At 40.9% G+C, this 21,385-nt stretch overlaps 1 protein-coding gene across 1 annotated transcript in view; it reads right to left on the bottom strand.

The window, feature by feature from the left end:
- The window catches only part of NRXN3 (neurexin 3), a 1,622,198-nt gene that overhangs the window by 1,345,471 nt on the left and 255,342 nt on the right, over positions 1-21,385 (bottom strand). The window contains exons 5-6 of the mRNA XM_032482446.1: positions 13,150-13,179; positions 10,239-10,250 (exon numbers count right to left, since the gene is read on the bottom strand). Coding sequence (XP_032338337.1) covers positions 10,239-10,250; positions 13,150-13,179 — 42 coding nt within the window. The remainder of the gene's footprint in view (positions 1-10,238; positions 10,251-13,149; positions 13,180-21,385) is intronic.

The following is a 21,385-nucleotide window of genomic DNA, read 5'->3' as shown; positions in this document are numbered from 1 at the left end:
GACACTCTAAAGGAAGAGGTGATGGTTCTCTTTTGCAATGGAGGTGCCCAAAGATCTACTGAAAGTGTTAAAGTACTATGGAGAAACTTGGGGCTGTCCGTGGTACTGAAATCCGCTAAGAGTTGTTAGCTCAGTGATTCCTAGTACCCATTCAGTAAGTATTTACTGAGCCGTTTCCTCTCTGAGGCAGGCACTGTTACAGGCACTGAATATACCCTGGTGAACAACACAGATACTGCCCCTGATTTTGTGGCCCTTGTATTCTCATGGACTACTAATTCCTTAACATGGTAAAGTGCCATATTAATTTGTACAACATTTTCACTTGCATGATATCAATTATTACTCAGAACAAACCTACTAAGTAGGCATTTTACAGGTAAAGACTAGAAGGTCAAAAAGATTGATTAATTTGTTCAAAATTCCCAGACCTATGGTGATACAAACAAGACGTATTTACGATGATGACAACTAATGCTTACTGTTAATGTTTATGATAACTAATGTTTATCTATGTTAGATCCAAGCTCTAGCATAAGTCTTTTACATACATTATCTCAATGATCTCCCAGCAGCCCCGTTAAGTGGGTAGTATTATTGTTCCCATTTCATTTATTAGGATATGAAGCTTAACAAGGTTATATAACTGAAGTGTCAAGCACTGACATCAGTGCTTTAGTCTACCATGTTTTCTCCCCCAGCACCCTGAACTCCCGGTATTTATCTCAGTGCTCTTTCTACTCCACAGTGCTCACCCTGCACTAGAATTACCCACACCTAGATATTTGGTGTTCCAGGCTCAATTGCCACATGGATCAATTAGTTTAAAACTGGGGCTCTTATCTATAACAGTTTTGGCCAAAGCATTTGTAAAAGCCCATTACTGGTCACTTGGGGAAATGAAGAAGAGCATGGCTAGCTCAACAAACTACATCACCACAACCAGATTAACAGCCCCAGGGAAATGGTCTACTGCAGATGGATCAGTGGCAGCCACTTCATACTGAATGGACAGCACATAGATGGGACAAAGTCCTTAGCCTTGCACTAAGAGAGCCAAAAAATCCTTAGCTGAGCCAATGATTTCTAATCCAAATACAAGTGATTCTAACCAGAAAGAATGTCTTTAACCAACATGTTCCCTGTCTAGAAGAAAAAAAAGCCATTGATAGCCAGACTGTCAGTGATAAGATGAATGACCTTGGCTATACAGTGGAGAAATAACCGCAGTGACTGTTAAGCTGCTCCAAATTCCAAAGCAAATAAGACTTAAATAAAGTTCCTGGTAATTTTCCCATTTTATGCTGAGATCAGCTCTTCCTAGAGTTAAGAAGGCTGTTATCAGAAGCGTTGTTTACACACAGTACATGGATATCCATTAAAGTACTTAGGTAAACTCCCACAAACTGGGAGTGCTTTAACAAGACTCGTGTCTTTAAAACTGCAGTTGTTTTAACATCTGTGTTATGCATTTTACCAGGAAGCAGTAATTTCTCTATTGAAACTAACTCATCCAAAAAACTATTCCCAATCAAAATAGAAAATGTAGTTAAAAAGGATTCTTGAGTGAAGGCAATCCAAAAAGCCTCTTTCAAAATTTAGACACGTTAAGGTTTGTAATATTAGTCTCAGAAGGGACTGTAGAATTACCTTATCCAAAGTTTTTCAACTGAAAACTAGTTTTAATTCTAGCTATCCTCATTCAAAATGTAAATTAAAAAAAAAGAATATCACATCAAATAAATGTGAGTAACTTTGAAAACTACATTTTCTTTCTTAGAGATTCATAATTTGCATTGTTATAACAAGTCTCTGAGAAGTCCTAAGGTCAAAAAACCTGTTTAATTTTGTTTTAAACCTGTGTTTTGGGAATTTATTTTTTCTATACTTTTTTCTTGAAATATTATTGGCACTTCTCAAAATTCTTTTGGAACATAACAATCTGGCTGAACATACTATATAATATCAGATTCTGAAAGATTATAAAGCTTCCCCAAATTCACATACACTCGTTTTTCCTTGGGGCTATTTTGAAACCAAGTAATGCATCAGTTTTAAAGGACTATAACATTTTAAAACGTCTCCAGTTCCTCTAGACTTAAACGATAAGCAAATGGTTAGCATTGACTGAGTTCCACAGTCCTCCCATCAACTGTAACACACGGGTTGCTATAGCTATCTTAGACTATGAAACACATTATCAAGTTCATGTTCAGAGAGGTCACCAATAATTTGAGAATGTGTTTTTTTCAATGCAATTTAAAGCCATTTAGCAATTCTTAACGGCAACAAGTAGCAACTGATTATAGTAACACACTAAAATTCAGGTAAAATATTTCAAGAAAATAGGTTGAGAGATTTTCCTACCTTTGTTATTTGATACATATTTAATTTTATTTGCTGAAAAGTGTAATACACACACACACAAACACACACACTAGTATTTCAGGTTTGAGATTTATCTTTGGATAGTATCAAGCCAAAGAACTGACTCTCATTTCAATAATGGATCTGCCATCATTTGCAAGGAACAGTCATTAGCTTATCTTTAAGTAAATATTTTGATTGTCAGACAGCTCCTTGCAAACAAGATTCTTTTCCACTCACTCACTCCTGATGCATCCAAGCCCATTTGCACATCATTCATTCAATAATCAGCATCTGTGCTAAAATACAAAATCATCCTAAGGAAGTTGCAGCAGAGAAAAAACAATGCTTTGCAGGCTTTTCATTTAAAAGGGCTCCAGAGCATGTGGGACCTGGTCCTCTTTCAGTTCTCCGGTCTTTGCTCTGCCACATTACCATAAAGCTTAGGAAATGAGCTATTACACACCATCATCCCTCCTAATGGCTATCACAGAAAATCACACACTCACAAAGCAGCATTAATTGTCAGAATTAGCAACCATTTAAAAGGCAGCTGTTCTTTTACTCTTAAATAGGCTCCAAATTTCAGATCTTCTCCCTGCTTGATCTATTGCTCTTACACACATACACAAGCATACACGATGGATCCTTAGCCAAATGAATTTTTTAAACGCTCTGTATTCAAAGAACCCAAAAAAATATTGTTTACTCAGCGACATTTTCCACCCCAATGCTTGTGATCATTGTTACAACTGGCTGGAAAGCTTCCAACCTGCACGGAAGCACTTGTCACAGCTCCAGGTGAAAGGAGCTGTTTTGTGTGGCACAGAGGAAAAAAAGAGCAGTATTTCTTTAAGAGTCAACAGTAAATTAACTTGCCCAAAAGAGTGAAATAATTAGCAGTTAGTAGCTTATTAAAAGGATGGCAAAGGCCAAGCTGCCATCTGGGATCTCCAGTTTCTTGTGATTGTTATTATGTCAAGATGTGCAAGTTGCATTAGCTTTCATGTCACCGTGCCTGCCCTTACTTTATATGTAAATTTTAATGAAAGATGCGGCACTTTTAAAATCAGACGTCCAGCAAAAAGTGTTATTAGTCAGGCTTTTTACAAAGCATATGGTCTTTTCTACCTCTGCTGTTCTACTCACTACTAAATGCCTTAGGAAAAAAGAGAAAACCCAATGATACCAATTAGAGATTCTCTTTGTACAGAGGGAAACCTGAGTATCATCAAAAACAAGGCAAAGCTCCACCTCACCAGAGGGCAATATTTCTGTCTCTGTTTACACACGGTGAAAACCACAATGCCTCCTTGTCTTACAAGGCTAATCCTTCTTAATGAAAATTAAAGCAATCTGGAGACTGCCTGCTGATTTCTACCTGGATACACACAGTTCTGAAGGAAGTACGGAGAATAAAATATATTTATTAAAAATAAATGATAGAAAGTGGCAGGACAGAACTTTATGGGGTGATAGACAATCTATATCTCAGCTGGGATGGTATTTACATGGGTGTATATAGATTAAGAAATATTTAAACTGTAAAAGTATGGATTTTGTATACTTTACACTATGCATACTATCCCTCAATAAAGATAAACAAATAAATAAACAAAAAGTGGAAAATGTCCTACATTTTCACATACAAAGCAAGTTCTCTTTTCTGATTCTGAGAAGTTAAACGGTGGGTGAGTCGACTAACTGAATTGTTACCTGAGAGTTTCCATTTAAAATAAATAAATAAAATAATTTTAAGACTACATGTGTACGTTGAAAACATTATTTAAGGCTTTAGAAGGAGAGGTGGTTGTTACATTTGAAAGCCATTTTCAAAGTCCATTGACTTTTGGCAAGATATCAGAGGGCAGGGTCTGTATGTCCTTGGTCAGCCCTGTATTCTCAACACCTAGCAATTGGCCTTGCCTGTTATTGGCTCTCTGTCAATATTTGTTGAATGTTGAATAACCAGTGATTTTTCAAATATTAGAGTAGACAATCTGATAAATTCAGATGTACATCACACTGGAATGAAATATTTTCAGTAATCTACAAATGGAAGCTACATATGATAACATACTCAACCAGTATAAACCTATTAATATGTATTTGGACAAATCGTACCTGTACCCAGATGTACATACTTCACTCTGCACACCTGAAAAACAAACTATGGTGTATACAAACCTAAGCACATAAGGAAATGCATGTTGCTTGAATTCTTTATAAATGAGATGTGTCATAAAGATAAGACAATTTAATAAAACATCCTTTACCTGTAGATGTTATCAACGTTAGTTTTATATATGTATACATACAGATCTTCAGTTGAAAATGGTATGTCCTCTAAGATTAATCAACTGGCCTTGATAAGTAAAAGTTTATACAAGTATGTAGATCACTGTTTGCCTTTAAGGAAAAAGTGTTTCATGATATACATACACAGATATAAAATCTGTGCACAAACACTAAATCCAAATTGATAATTGAGAAGGAGGAAATAGACATGTTGCTTAGAAATCAGAGAAACATTTTCCTTTATATATAATGCCAACTGAAATTTAACTGAAAAATTTCATTGATCCATTGTACATTTTACTAATAAATCTACTGTTCACATTTACACATTTTTAAAAAATGCTCCAAGAAACAACTGTTCTTAAAAAATGTCTTCAGTGTCCAATGAAAATTTCTAAACAAGAAAAGGAAAAAAATAACACTTTTCATAATTTAAAGCACCATTTTAAAGACATCACTGTCAAAAACACAGAGTTGCTGAAATCAGGCAATTTTACTTGTGTTTAAAATAAATCTATTTTCCCCCTGCAGACTTTCAAAATATTAAAAGGAAAAAAAAAAAAAAACCATGGAAAGCAGGCTTCTTTTAAAAACAAAGTGATTTTATTCATTGTCAAGAGGACAAATCAGTGGTGGATGAGAAACCGATGAGGCAAGAGATAGAAATATAATATTGCCCCTATTTTATTATAATTAGATATTTATAGAGCACAGATGAGTTTATTTTCATAATTAGGAGCTGGCATTGCATTTACTAATTTGCATAAACAGTTGGCTATCAAAGCAGTAACTTATTTGCAGGGCTCTTGAGTCCTAGCAGGGACAAGAGGGGCCTCAGCTCCTGAAATCAGCTTTCTTAATGTTATTACTAGCAAAATATAATCTACATGAAATCATGTTCAAGTTCATGTAGCTTGATTATCTTTTTCTAGTTTGGCCAATGTTGATTAGTTCAGCATTAAAAGACCAGCCATCAAATCTACAGGGGAAAAACACATGTAAATAAATTGGAAGGGGCCTCTAAATTCTGACGGATTAGAGTAAATCTTAGGGCAAACACTATCTAGTCTAGTAGATAAAAAGTTCTGTAGACTAAAAGGGAAAAGGAATTAAATGGTCCCCAGTCACCCTTAACTATTTACAAATTGTCCCAGCTCTTGTTGATGGCGAAAGGTGTCAGTTACCTCTATTCTTGGTCATTCTCAGCATTTTCCATATTCTTCCCAGCTATACCCACCCCACTCTACAAAACTAACTTCAGCCAACACATGGCTCAGGCTGTCTACAGTGGTGCTAAGGGTAGGAAGTATTTCTGCACTGCTATGAGCAAAGAGAAAATTAATCAAGCATGCTGCCAAGTAACTACCTCCCAACACTGACATTCAGCAAGAAGCCTTGGAGGAATATTTTGCTCCTCTTTTCTCCTCAAGCCGAAGGTCAAAAACTTGTGATTCATAGGCTAAATAATTTGGCACATGTGAATGTATGTGTGTATGTATACATATATACAGAGAGAGAAAGATGCATGAGCTAATATTTTAATAAAATATTCTGGCTTATCTTGAGGATCTTGTGATGCTGGGCATACATTCTTGCATGACAGCAATCAGCTGGGGCAGAGTAGAGGCTGCTGCCCTTGACAGGATTTATGTTCTCCAGTTTGCCACAATCCCCACCACTCCCTACTGTTGACCTTACACTAGGATTTTTCTTACCACAAGATCTGCTCCTTGATAATACCTATCAAGACCCTGTAGGCATTTGAGTCTGCAACACCTACTCCAAGTTCACTTTCAAGGGAAAGTATTTGTTAACCTAACCTGAGATTGGCAATCCTCAAACTGACAAGAAAAGGGGGATGGAGGCCAAAACATACTCTAAACACTTAGACAAAGGCTGTCAAAATCAAGTCAAAAAAGTTAACCACGGCTGGTTGCTGAAGAACTCCTTTGGTCAGCCACTTTCAGTTAAAGTCATCTTTGCTTTTGGCCCAGTGCAACCCAGTGACCTCCTGAATGTGGTGGTTATCATTATAGCCTATACTTCCAGCTCAGTTCTGTAGATTTAACTTCACAATTCTTTGCACCATAGGTTTACTGCTTCATCAGTTTTATAAGAATGCCAAAATCTGAAGCATTTTTTTCCCTGACAAGCTCCTAAGACTAAACCCAAAGACCTTTCCCACCTTTATTCTGGTGTAATCTATAGCAACTTCCCTTTGTGCTTTGCACACACAGGGCCAAGAGAAGGCCTGGGTGAGAAGGGAACTGGAGCCAGAACATCCGGCCTCATTCTATGACCCACTGGGGCTCCTTTGCTCTGGTGGTTGCGGCAATGAGAGTAGTGATAAGGGGCATGGGTTGGTGTACAACTCTGAACAAATTGCTGACGTAAGTGCAGCTTGGGTGCAAGGTTCTTCAGGGACTGGGGTAACCGCAACATATGAGTAAACCTGATTCAGGGCAGATTGGCCTAGGTGCTTTGTAACAGAAACACAAAGTCTGGAGGACCCAGGAAGCTTGAGCCTTAGGAGGAGAAGAGTGTTCCAAGGATGTTCAAAAAAGAGGGTGGAGTTTCCTGAGGCAGGAAACCATAATGTGAATTCAGGCAGAGTGAGCTGCTGACTTTAGGGGACAGGGGGTATGTTGTTGTAGAAAATAAAGCTGAGAAGGCATGTTGACAATTCTACAATGAGAATCCATCGCAAGCTTTTGAGCAGATGAGTTATATGATCCGATTTAATTTTAATTTTGCTTTATTTTTGCTTTTAGGAAGATGACTGACAGCAGGATAAGAAGGATTAGAGATTGTGAGTCCCTTCCCCATGCAACCTCCTATGCTAGACACATCTGGACATTTAAAAATGAATATGTTTGTCTTTAACATACTTGCAATCTAGTAGAGGTGCGTAGCCCAACTCCCAAATACATTTAACGTAAGATACTAGAGAGGTACGCGGAAGGAGAGCTCATCTCTGAACGGAGCCCGCGGAGCAGTCACAGCATAACCAGGAAATAAAGTCTGTAATTGATTTCAATGAGCAGAAACCAGGGGAGGAGGAGTTGATATAAGGGAGAGAAACACAATAAGTAAACCTAGGAGATAGGAAAAAGTCCAGTAAGGTTATTTGATACCCTATTTGGCAGCAGTTTTGCATTTAAGATTAACAGGGAAGAAGGTTAAAAGTAAACAGGGCCACATTAGGGATGGCTTTGAACGTGAGATAGCTAATCTTGCACACTTTTCGGGGGACAGCAGAGCTTAAGCAGTTCCCAGTTACTAGACAGACTAGAAGAGAACAGAGACCAATAAGGCTGGGGCAATAATATAATAAGGGCTAACTGGGAGCTCAACCAGGGTGTTAAACGGAGATGCAAGAGACATTCTGAAGGAGAATCTCAATGAGCTCTCTCAACATGACCTGGGAATAGGGAACTGGATGGAAAAGATGGAAAGCAATTCCTGAGTTCAAGCCCTGGTGACAAGGATGATGGAGGCACCGTTAACAAAAATAGGGAACATGGCTCGTGGCCAGACGGTGTGAAGGTTGACTTTAAACATACTGAGGTGACAGTACTGGTGGGACGTTTATATGGACATGTGCTACTACTGAGAATGTCAAGTGGCGGATGAGAACATGAGACAGGTCAGTGCCAGCGAAGTAGCTGGGAGGCATCTCCACGGAGGTCATCTTTGGATCCAAGACAGGCAGTATAGTATAGAGTACGGGTTAGGGGCTCAGATTCTGGGTTTCATTTCCACTTAGTAGCCATCTAACTTAGATTATTTAACTCTCTGAGCCTTGTTTTACTTATCCACAAAGGAAGGATAACACTGTCACCTACCTCATAAGAGAGCTGTGAGGATTTAGTGTGAAAGGCATATAAAGCATGTGGCACAATGGCTGGCAGGTGGGACATGATCCATCAGTATTAGCAGCAGTGGCCAGAGAAAGAAAATAAGATATCCAAGCGTAAAACCTAAAAACACTAAAAACATTGGTCTTATGGGGATTAGGGAAAGAAATGGAGAGAGGTGTAGGGCTACGGGAACAACTGACCCTAACGTATCCTTACAGAAGCCAGTGGGAGGAGGCACAGGTGACACAAAAGGTTGCATCCGAGGCACAGATTGGTGACTTTGCCTGAGAAGAGATCGCTGGAAGCCTCTGGTGGAGTATAGAAAGGAGAGAAGTGGAGGGGGCAGCCAGGTGTACCCTTTCAATCATTATTTCCCTTCCGCTTCCCCCTTTCCCACCTCCTTTCAATAGGTATCAAGTTCATAAAGGAGTAAAGGATCCCCATGAGAGGTTTCTGAGGAGGAATCCACATGTGATTAGCATAAAAGGAATGGTTAATCATCCAACCCCAACGTGAAAGGACTGAGCTGCTTCCAAGGTAACCATACATAACTTTAAAAATCCAGAAACACATAAAATTCAAATGAGAGATGGCCAGTTCACAGACTAGTCATCAAATCAACATTTTCAATATCTTGTCAACCCGATCTTTCTTCAACATCCTCACGGCAGGATTCACATTTCCTATCTCTGTAGTTTGTCAGTCTTTGCAGGAAGCAGTGGCATACAGCTTCACAGAGATAGGGGCTGGAGAGTTAGGAAGGAAGAAGGGAGAACTGAATGCAAATACAGATTTATAATTTATCAATTAACCTCTCCCTTCACTCCTGAACAGCTAATCCAATTTGAGTTAGTGAGCCAGGTTCTCCGGGCTCAGGCCTCTGACAGCTTTGATTAGGAATGGATGAATACACTGTGGTACCCAAAGGTATGAAGCACTGAAAGGCATATCAGCGCATCCAAGCAAGCACACCTGCTCAGCACCTCTCCTTTTCCCACCCTACCAAGCAAAAGGTGGACGTGGTAAGTTAAAATCTCTTTCTCCACTTTCTCCTTGAAAATTGTAAAATGTTAGTACATTGTCATTCCTCTGTGCTTCCACACCCCCAGTCACACCATTCTTAGCTCATCACCCACAGTCAGGTAATTTCCAATCCCCAAAATACAGGAGATAAAACACAGAAGATAAAAAGAACAATAAATATACCCCCAATTTCATATTAATAAAGTTCAAGCCATTCCCCAATCCTCTCCCCTTTCTTATCCAGCATCCTTCCCTCACAGATGTTATCCTCCAGTTCAGTTATTCCTAAGGGATAGAAACATTGGCAAGTCATTTCACGTCTTCCCTGTTCCCTCAATACATTTACTAGAGGGGATCTTAGAATCCTCATTTAAGTAAAATATATCTTCCCCACACTGCATAACCACTTTCAGAGTCTAGTGTTCCTGCTAGAAAGAGCACACCATAGTGGAGAAGGCTCCTCCTGGATTTAGAGGGAGGCAGACCAACCAAGAATGATCCCCCACCAACGAACATGAAGCACACTGAAGGAAAATTATAGCATTGGCTTTTAATTTTTTTTTTTTTTAGTTAAAAGCACTAAGTTATAATCTGGACTCTATTCATCAGAATCAACAATTCCCCTTGGATGTATGAATTTTTCAGAAGGCAGATTGATAGATACAATGATAAAAATAAAATGATCTCTACCTTTACTTCTACCTACAGAAATGAAGGTCCAATTAAGTAGAGGAAGCATGGTGTCCACCATGGAGGCGGCGAGAGAGAGAGAGAAAGCAGGGAGAGTAAAACATCAGCACAGTGCAGACACACAAAGAAATGTAACACACATAACACAGTCCACAGCAGTACTGGCAACAACAGTACAATATCTTGAGAAGGCAGCACAAAACAAATGCACAGTGTGAAGCTTAAACAGTGTGACCAGCAAGGCTGCTCCCGTCAGCTTCTCTTTTAAGCTTTTCCCCATCAGTTTCTTCTCAGTCCCATCCTTAGAAACATGACCAAGTCTGCATGCAACAGCACTGCATAGCCACGTGGATGTGAAACTGCATGCACTTAACTAATGTAAAATTGGTTAGGGAAAGTCTCAGAGAAACCAGATTCTCCTGTTATTTCCCAACATGAATATGCATCATGAGGACCAAGAGTGTAACATACATATACAGGTGGCACACATATAACATACGTAAGTATTTCCATACATATTTGTGGGCATCAAAACCAAATTCTGGAGATTCAGTGAGAACCAGACAGAAATCTCATTCTTTCATGTTGAAGGAATAAGGAAATGGAAAGGAATATTGGTTTTGGGGGTAATCATCACAAGGGCAAGAACAGACAAGGGGTGGGAAATGGAAAAGAATGAGAGGAGGAGGAGGAGGAAGGCAGTCAAAGGACCTTCTTAAAAACAAATTAAACTACAAATTGCACCTTAAAATCTTAATGGCACTGACCACCCAGAAGAATTCTGCATTCTTTCTTGAAAACCCCTCTAAAGAGGAATTCACAATATCTGTGTCTGTCAGTCATTACTTCATTGCCTAAAGACTCTTTTTCTATAAGATGCCTGACTTACTCCCCAGAGCATATGTATGTACATGGGTGTGTCTGAATTCTCTACTTATACACACTTCAATGCTGGGTGCCCAAGAGAAGTTGAGGAGTGGGTGGAAAATTGGGTAAGGTATACAACACAGGTTTTCCAGATGCTTTTCACCGCAGTGTTGGGATTTAGCCCTCCAAAATGCCTGTGCTGTATCAGTGGGTGTGAAATAAGCCAAATCAAGATTAAATCAGTCCCCAGCAGCCTGTCCATCTGCCTGGACTCTATCCTATGACGGCAGCTATATGATGCACTCAGACCTCCAAGCCACTGTAAAAGCTGGGAAAATGCCTCAAGGGCAGCTGGGAGCATAAGATGAGAGAACGTAGGAGGGTATCTTGCCAGCAGGACTCTGAGGGCCTGCTTTTTCTGATGGAACTTGTTATCAAAGTCAGGCCACCAAAGTCCAGCAATTCCTAGAGCTTGGGTCTTCCCACTTTGTAGAGATATGCTCTCTCTCAAACTACCCAGACACCAGGTCGACATCAAGAGCACCCCCCATTCATAGTCACTTCACAGTTACCCCGCTGTAGCGAGACAACTGCTCTCACTCACCGACAAGTAGAATAGAGAGGCTTCATCCCAGCCTCTTCCAGAGCCCCATCTAACACCGGCGAATACACCTGACCCCCTCCCTCCAGCTCTGTCCTTTGACATCTGCTCTAGACCAGATCCTGTCTTCACTGAAATGTCCAGAGTCCACAGCATGGATCTTGGCTTAGGTCTGGAGGATACACTTCTGTTGGTAAAGTGTGTTTCCTCCTTGTCCTGCTTTATCAACTCAGGATTCTCTCAACTGCCCACCTCTGCAGCCACCTAGACACCATCAATAAACTTCTCTCAGCCCTGGGTGGTTCCTTGATCTGATCATATTCTCCCCTTTATGGCCACACTGTCTGGTGGATCCAGTATAAGGAAATGGGAGCCAGAGTGGGGGTAGGGGGGAGTTGCCCTCCAGTGCTGCCCCATCCTCTTCAAAAGATCAAGAAAAATAGTAGAACATGGAAATACCCCCTCTTCCTCTTTTCTTTGGTCCTCCAAAAAAGGCACTGGGTCCCATGTCTATTTTGAAAAGAAACAGACAAGAGAAATTAAAGTACGGTCTTTTGGTGTCAGAGCAAGGCAGATAGATCAATTGTGCAGTCATCCCAAAGCTCAGAAGAAACACAATAGTAGCAATTGAACAGTGAAGAAAAAGACAATTTTAAGTAGGCTCAGTTCTTGAATTCTGATTTAAGCTGATAATATGGAAAATTTTTATTTAGGAGGAAAAGGCTTCATTCACAGCCCACCCTGTGCTTAGCTGAGCTGGATTTCCTGCACAGTTCATTCCCTGCATAATTGAATATTTTAGGTTGCAGATGCTGAATTTACAGATCTTTATATGCAGTTTTCTTCAGGGCGTATAATGAGTTAGAATTCTGCCATGAGGACATTAGCATGTTCTTTCGGTGGTTTTTGCTTTTATACAAAACTGAAAACAGTCAAACCCCTAAGGGCTTCCTTTGACCACGAGGGGCTGAAAGTCATTACATTGGGGAGTGGGATGGAGGGAAGACAAAAAGCAAACCTTTACTCAGGGTAAAATTCAGGGAGAAACCCAGCTCCTCTCCCCCAACCTGGGGCCCCAGCATGGGGTGTACGGAAGAAGTTAACTGCTCTGCTGCTCTGAAATTAGCTTCATTCACCCCCATTATTGACACCGTCATGGCTTGTTTCACGCTTCTTTCTCAGAGGCAGCCTGGCAGGGCCAGCACCCAGGATGACAAATGGCGGTGCAGAATGGAGAAGCCAAGGGGATGATGGGGGCGGGAAACCACGATGCATTGGAAAGGTGCCCCCCACCACAGGGTGGCCCTGCTGCCAGCCTGGCCCATGGCAGGAGGGACAGGCAGCAAATGGCCTGCCAGCGATTTTGAGGCTCTGAGCGACCAGCCAGAGGCACAAAGGCAAGCAACTCAGGCAGCTGCAGCACCACAAGCACAAAGCACCTACCTTGTTCACTCATCATGAGGTGGGAGAGGCCTTGAGGAAGGAAAAGAGGGGAGAAGAGGAGGAGGAGGGGGAAGGGAAGGAAAAAAGAAAGAAGACAAAGTTAGAATCCCAAATGCATTGCAATCTTCTCTTAATTTTCCAGTGGAAGAAGTGGTGGGGGCATCCATCCACACGTACACAGGAGCATGCAGCAAGCACTGGCATGCAGGGCCCGACTTCCAGGGCCAGCCAGTTCAAGGACCGTCTTTTGTTTGCTGAACTGCTCTGGGCCACACCCTGAGAACTTTCCTTTCACCGTTATTCTACACCATAGGTAAGATTTGAGATAAATCTGTTAAAGATTAGGTCTCTTAGGAAAGAGACTCCAGATGCCAGGCAAAGTCGGTTTCTTTCTTTCTTTTAAATTGTTTTTAATAGTAATACATGGTCACTGCAGAAACTTTGGAAAATTCAGAAAAGTTAAAAAGAAAAAAATCAGTTGTAATGCCACCATCCAGAGATTATCATCCAACTTCCCCCCACCTCCAGATACAGTATTCTTTTCTACAAAAATTCAATCATACTGCACATACCAAGTGAGTTCCTGCTTGCAAGGGGTGATTGGTCGACCTGATACTATTTCCTCTATCATCCTTGTCTTCACCCACCCAGTGACAAACACACCCCTTCCCTCCATGCCTTCTCCACCACCAGCTTTTCCTAAAGTCCCACAGCTTTGATCACGGAGGCCTAGCCAAGCACTGAATGGGTTAATGAAGGTGCACAAAGTCCCCATAAACAAATAGCACAACCTCTGGCTATGTTCTTATGGCAGTCAAACAAGGCTATTAAGAGCTCATTACTTCAAGGGAAGCATAAGCCTTGATAAATCTATTAAAAGAAAAGATTTCCAACTAGTGGCCAGCTGTATTGGTTATTTGCTTCTTCCATTCCTTTTATTACTACTGGAGATATTTGACAAAATCCAGATCACCCCAGAGAACCTCTACCTAGAGTGAAATTCAGGGATATAGCAGATTAATAAAGGAGAAGAATCTCCGAAGTATGGAAATCTCTAAATGTTTTTGGAGATTACTAGAGATTTAGCAAAATACTCAGATGCAAAATATGGGTCAAGCAACTGACTTTTTAAAGATCAATGATATATTAAATCCATAGATAAATGTGCCGTAAATGTCATGGAATCAGTTTTTAAAAACAAATTTCATTAAACTATAATCATATTTTAAATGTATGTTTCTGATATTTATTTTTTGAGGCCTGGGATATTAATAATACTCATGGAGTGGAATCATGCCAAAGCAAATCATTCTCATGATTTGTTTTATTTAAAAAATTAATTTTTGGTCTTTTTTGGGAGAGGATAATAAGAAGAGAGAACAAAGCTCTAGATTTGACTAAGAGAAGCCTGGGCAGAAGTAACTGTTCATAACTGTACCTGGTATTTCTGGACCATGCCATAGCAACCAGACCAAGCACACTAAAAGGGAGGATCTGAGGCAGGCAGGTGGGGTATGTGGAATGGAGAATAGAGACAGAACAGGTGTGTGAATTCACAGGAGGGTTAACAGCATTAAGAAATGAGAATAAGGAAGATCCAAGGAGATACCTAAGAATAAAATAGGGGTTAAGAATAAAAGGACAATCCTACTGTATTATGTACCTGAAATGTGCATGTTGACAGAATAGATCTTAAAGTTTCTCACCATAAAAAAGAAATGGTACTTATGTGACAAGATAGAGGTGTTAGCTAATTCTCTGGTCGGTAATTATCTTGCAATATATAAGTGTATGTAATCAGAATCTTGTATACTTTAAATTTACACAATGTTACATGTCAATTATATCTCGATAAAGTGGGGGAAATATTTTTTTAAATGAAATGATAAACAGTTTATACCTGCAATTAAAGATTAAAAAAAAAAAGATGAAAACAGGTGTTTGGCAGCTGGGAGGAGGTGGCAGAAGAGAGGAAGAAGGGAGAGCAAAAATTTACCACATGGAGAGGAAGCAGAACCCTTGGCAGTAAGAGGGTATCGGAAGCCCTGGAAAAGCCCCTACAGTTGGTCTCTTTTTCTGTACCACATGTGTTTCTTTAAAGCTGTGTTTCCCAAAGTGTGTTTCATGGACCACCTCCATCAACCACCTTTGTGGTTGTGACATATAAATCAAATTTTGGTAAATTAAATTGTATGATAAATGCACTAAGAGGAATTGGATATTTAATGGAACCCTGCAGTGGATCCTTTTGTAAAAGGAAGAATCCTTTTAAAATGCAAATACCTACCACCTGTGTTTTTAAAATTTATATATGAACTTATCAGGTTTTATTAAGCTACATACATATGTAGTTGTAGTATTGTGACTCGAATAAAATGTACATTTTTCATTTTATAAAAAAAAATTCTTAAATAGAAATATTAGGCCAGGAATGCAAATCGGGCATCCTGATGTCAAAACTTTGGTTTTTGCAGGCAATAAAGGAAAGCAAATATAAACAACTATAACAGGAAATAGCATGAGGGAGGAGAGAAGCTGTGTAACCATAATGTGGTTTAAGTCTTATTTTGCTTTCTAAGAAGGGGATTTTACCCCACTTCCAAGAGCTTTTACATTAGTATCTTCTCTTGTACAAACCTATCCCCTAAGCTTGCAGAGTTATGCCAAGAAACCAAGAATTCCAGAGGGTCCAGGTCTATTGTAATAGTCTGTTTCTCCCCCCTCTCATCCCCTAACACTCCTATTGCTGCAAAAAAAACCTCAGGTCCCCCCCTAAAGTGAATGGGAAAACCAACAATCAAACAAAAGCACTACCGTATTGTAAAGGCTGCATAAGGTAGTGGGATGCAAACAAGCATGATACACAGCTGCCGACCTCTAGGAGTTGAGTCTGGCTCGGAAGGTGTGTGTGTGTTTATATTTACACAAACACACATATGATATATATAGCGGTACCTGACAGTGAAGTGTAGAGGTTAAGGTCAAGGACTTCCGAGCCAGATTCAAATCCCACCTTCGTTACTTTCTAACTTGTAACCCTAGGAAAGTTGCTGAACATTTCTGTGTCTTGACTTCTGCATCTGTAAAATTTGGATAATTATCATGCCAAAATCATGGGTTGTTTTGAGGATTAAATAAATGAAAATATGTAAAGCTGTGCCTATACATGGTAAAGGCTATATAAGGGTCATTGTTGCTATTTTTAATATGCTATAAAAATATACTGATGTGTGAGGCAACACAAAGCTTAGTGCCTGACACACAGTAGGTGTTCAGTGTGTGTTTGGTGAATGAGGAATGCATGATGGGTAATTGCTAAGTGCCAAATGATGAATTCAGACAGTAAAGACCGTAGGACTGTGAGGAGGGCCCTGGGTGCACAGCAAAGGTTTCCGGAGGAAAGCAGGATTTAAAATATGTCTTGAAAGATGGTTTAGGATTTAAAGAGATGGAGGACATTCCAGGTAGCAGTGCCAGTCCCAAGACCACAAGGTGCATTTGTAAGGACTTCCCTGTCAACTTTCCAGAGCATCTAGGATGCTTCCAGGCACATGGTAGCTATGCAATACATGCTGTACAAATAACAGTTGAACACATATAAATAGTTCATATGAGGACAAAGTAAAAGGTGATCTTAAGGATGGGAGTATGGAACCATTGTATGAAGGCCTTGAGTTTCCAAGCTAAAGAAGATGGACTTGATCTTGCAGCTGATGGGAGACACTGAAGGTTAGTTGGCAAGAGAACGACCCAGGGAAAATGATGTTGAGGAAGATTGCTTTGGCAATGGTGTGGACAGGATGGATTAGAGGGAAAAGAGACAGAGGGAGAAAGATCAGTCATAGGCAGAGGGCCTAAATGAGTATCGTGGCATCAGGAAGGAAAAGGGAAAAAGAGGATTCAACAGGCTTTGGGAGACCGATGAGATGCTTCGGGGAAGGAATGGAGGGGAGACTGAATGAAGTATTGTCAGAAATAGGAAGGTGGGTTGGGTTTGGTAGATGGATTTGGAACGAGGGCAATAATGACTTCTGTTTTAGGCATGAGGAGTTGAAGAAACAGAAGAATCACTCAAGCAAAAATGTCTAGGGTGCATTTAACAACATAGGACTAAGGTCTACCAGAAAGTTAGGACAAATAGAAAAGTGTTATCATGGAAGAGAGGGTCTTTGCCCATGTAAGTGAATGAATCCTCAAAGAAAAATGGGCCAGAGAGCTGAGTCTTAATCTGGGAGGGATGGGGAATATTAAAATATCTGGAGGTTTATTTTTTTTTCATGCATATTCACATTAAAGTAAAATCTTATATTCAAAAAAAAAAAGGAACTATATGGCTTTCCAATACAGATACAGAAAAATAATGCTCAAAAAATCTTAACTGAGAAGTATATAATTAGCAAGGAAGGAAAAGCAATCTATGCTGGCGGTGTGTTAATGGGGATGAAGAAGTGGGGAGTTGGGCAGGGAGTGAAGATCGGCCTTCTTGTCAACCTCAGAAAGCGAGGGCCAGCAGCATCTCCCTGGACCACATAGCCAGCCCTGGGAATAGCACCTGGCTGGGTTTGGAGTTAGGCATTTAATCTGAGCCTGATGTTCAAGGGCTGCTAAAAGACATGGGCTGGAACAGGGGACTCAGGGAAGCCAGGGGACCACATCTTTCCAAAACAATTGCACCATCGGCTCTGGATTAGAACTGATCTCCAGTGAAGATTCAAAAGCCAGCTCCATAAAAGTTCACCTAATGGAGGAGGGTAGGGAACTTGGATGAGCCTTTGATAGTCAAGACATTGAGAATTTTCAATGCAGGATTCTTATGGAACTGCAATGCCTTTTTAAAAATAATTACAAAAACGAGAAAGCAGCTGAAATGTCTCCTATCTAGATGCCACACACCAACAAAGTGCTACCCTAGGGACCGTTCTGGTTCTCAAGAAGATCTCTGATATTTTTCACCCTTCTCCTCCCTCTCTCTAGTGCTATATCCCTCCCCTCTTGTGCCCATCCATCTGTGGTGCACAGGTTCTCAGGGTCCACACAAGAACAAGAAGATTTCGAAAGAGATCTCCAGTAGGTAAGGCATACAAAGTTGAAACTGCCTTAGAACAGACTGCAAATCATATGTAGATAATATGCAAAACATACGTATGGCCCTCTAAATTATGTTACACCCTTTGGAAAAATCCCCATGGAGATAGCTGATTTTGCAGCTTGGGAGAATGGAAATGGCTACGAAAGAAAAGTCATCTGTAAGCAGCAGTGGCCATCATGAAGCCTGTCGTGAAAATGACTAATATAGAGAATAGAAACCATTTACTGAAATAGGAGAGAGGAAGACACACAATGTTCAGGAACCAGGCCAGAAGTTGAAGGCCTCCATCATTTAAGCTAATACTGTCTCCCCCTCAAACCTATAATATCCCACTCCCTTCAGATGGTTTTCGATCCATCCTTCCTTCCTTCACTCTGGCTGGGTAACTGGGGAAAGTATTTCAGGGGAGGAAGTCACCCACGGAAGAAAAAGTTCAGAGTGAAAAAAAAAGCAGATTACCTCTGCCAAGACTTTTCTCTCATTCACTTTCAGGATAACTTTTCTCCCCATGTAAAATCCACACATATCATCTCTTTCTCCATACTAAAGTAGAGAAATGAAATGTCACTAATTGCCATAAGTGCCAAGTGCCAACGTTGAATTTTTATGAAGCCACAAGTACTTTTTAAAAGAGTAATTACATAAAATCAGAAGGTAATGGAAACATTCACCCGACGTTTCCGGAGGAACTAAGGAGATGGTGAAGGTGGTGGGGGGTGGGGCCTGACATCTAAGAGAGAAGCCACAAGTGACAACCAAGCCTGCAGGGTAACCAGGAATTTGGAAAAGAGAGAAGGGGAAAGAAGAAATACATATCTTACCATTTTAAGCACTTAAAATAAAGGGAATTCAGTTACTTTAGTAAAAATTACAACAGTAGCTAATATCTGTTGCCCGTTACTATAGACAAGGTATGGCTATGTGTCATGTCTTTAGATACATAGCTACAGGAAAGGCATTGCCATAATTCTGATTTTACAGGACCTAGAACCAAGACCCTACTACGTAGTAAGGGGTGAAATGTAGATTCTAGCCAGCAGATGGATCCTCCAGGCTGGGTGGTAACCATGACACTAGCTATCCTGTCTACTTCAGTGCTGGTGGAGAAGGGAGGAGACACGTCTTGGAGAATTCAGGAACAGAAAATAGCCTCTGGACATTAATTCAACTTCACTTACAACCCTGGTGCAGCGTGATTTAAGAAGCACTGGGGTAGCCCTTTTAAATAAGTGGCCACTATCTCCCTCTACTCAATCCTCATCCTTAGATTCAACTAAAATAGGGAGCTTTTCCTTTCCCAGGTCATTTCTTGGAGTTATTAAGCCATTTCCCTCATTAAAATGCAAATCTGAACATGAGCCAAACTCAGACTCTCAGTCACTGACACTGTCCTGGGAAGCCAAGCTTAAGATCTTTCTTCAAAGACAGGGGTGGCATGTGGACGTGTGAATAAAGGAAGGATGGAGACATGCAGTCACAGGTTGAGGAAGTCTGCCACCATGGGCAGGAGGGAAGGCATAAGGGGAGGATGCAGGGCATGGGCTGGGACTGGGGGAGAAGGATGCTTAAAAGGAAGAGGTGGGGTTGGAAGGAAACCTCCACCTAGTTCCACAGTCGTGCCTCAGACCAGCCCTTCTGCAGGCAACTCCCTGACCTTCATCATGGACTTCAGTTTCCTTGTCCTACCTGGGGTTCCCCAGTGGCTCACAGCAGACCCTAGGCCTGCTCAGCATTTTGATCAATGAATTGGCTGAGAATATTCATGGTATGCTGTCTGGAGGTTGTAATGAACTAAAGCTGAAAAGAATAGCTATTTCATCAGGTACTGGAATCAGGGTCCAAAAGATGTAAGCAGGCAAAGGAGAAATTTAATTTTAAGGGACAAATGTAAATTGTGGCACTTAAGCATAACCTCCTACCTGCCATCCCCGCCCCTACAAATCACAAACAAAAAGGAGTGAATAGTCCCACCTCTTCTCAAGCACTGACTGTACCAAACCCCGGGTTTTGGTTCACAGAAGACTGCCATACATCAGGAGAGGCATTAACAAAGTGAGAATGTCCAAAGGAGAATAATTGAATGGTCAGAGGTCTAAAAGTATGTCACATGTAGAACGGCTGGAGGAACTGCTGCGTACAGCCCAAACAGGAGAGAGCTGGATGAGGACGTGAGAGGTGCCTTGAAACGTTTTGAAAGTTGCACGTGCACGATGAAGGAGCAAGCACATTCGGCAAGATGAAGTGGGGGAGTAACTCGGGAAGTTTCACTTGCTGGAATGCCATAGAAAAGAGTCAAAGTAGGGTTTTAGAAGATAACTACCAAATATCCATTCCACCTCTAAGATGTAGAGTCTCTGTGAACCAAGATGATCTAAGAAGAGGCCAAGCAACCACTTACTGGGTTGTACCACATGGAATTGCTGGTATTCGACAGGTTTTGATTTGACCTACAAAACTGATAATTTTAAATGGTTCAAACAGATACCCTGAGAACACTACCCATAATCAAAAAGGTAGGCATGAAACAAGGCTTCAACAAATCACCCAGCAGCAATCAGGAATGGACCCTTGGGAAGATCAGCCATTCACATGTATGATTTTGGGTTTTCCATTAGCCTTGCCCAGTACTGGGGAATAAAGTGAATAGTTGGACTGATGTCAGTGATGGTTTCCAGAAGGGAGCGTGTTGCTATTTCTCCAAGGCAGGTGCCACCCAGATCCCAGCCTCTGGGTTTGCCCTTCCACAAGGCCAACACATTCCATCCTCACCACTAAGCCCTTAGTAGGATGTAACTGTACTAGTCCACTCGCTATCTGCCTCTAGACCAGCTTCATTCTTATAGCATGGTAGCTGGACTGAACAGAAAGTATTCCTTCAGTGGCACCCGTGAATCGCCAATGGCGTCCGTAAGGCATCGCCACAGGGAAGAGGAAGGAATGTCTATAGTACCTCCCCCATCTATTCCATCTCTTTAGCAGGGGACCGAGGAGGACGGTTTCCTCGTTCATGAATACTGTGGAAGGAGGAGAGACAAAGGCAGTCACGCTTGTCACTCCAAGGGTTAGAGGATCAGCAATTGTGGCTTCTAGACAAGACTCTTGCCAAAGAAGAGGAAGTCCTTGCTCTCCAGCCGTCACGAACATCTC

This window comes from Camelus ferus, chromosome 6 (genome assembly GCF_009834535.1).
Source record: "Camelus ferus isolate YT-003-E chromosome 6, BCGSAC_Cfer_1.0, whole genome shotgun sequence".
In the NCBI taxonomy this organism is placed as follows: domain Eukaryota; kingdom Metazoa; phylum Chordata; class Mammalia; order Artiodactyla; family Camelidae; genus Camelus; species Camelus ferus.
Note: the sequence above shows the minus strand (reverse complement) of the source record. Positions and strands in the feature narration are given on the sequence as shown.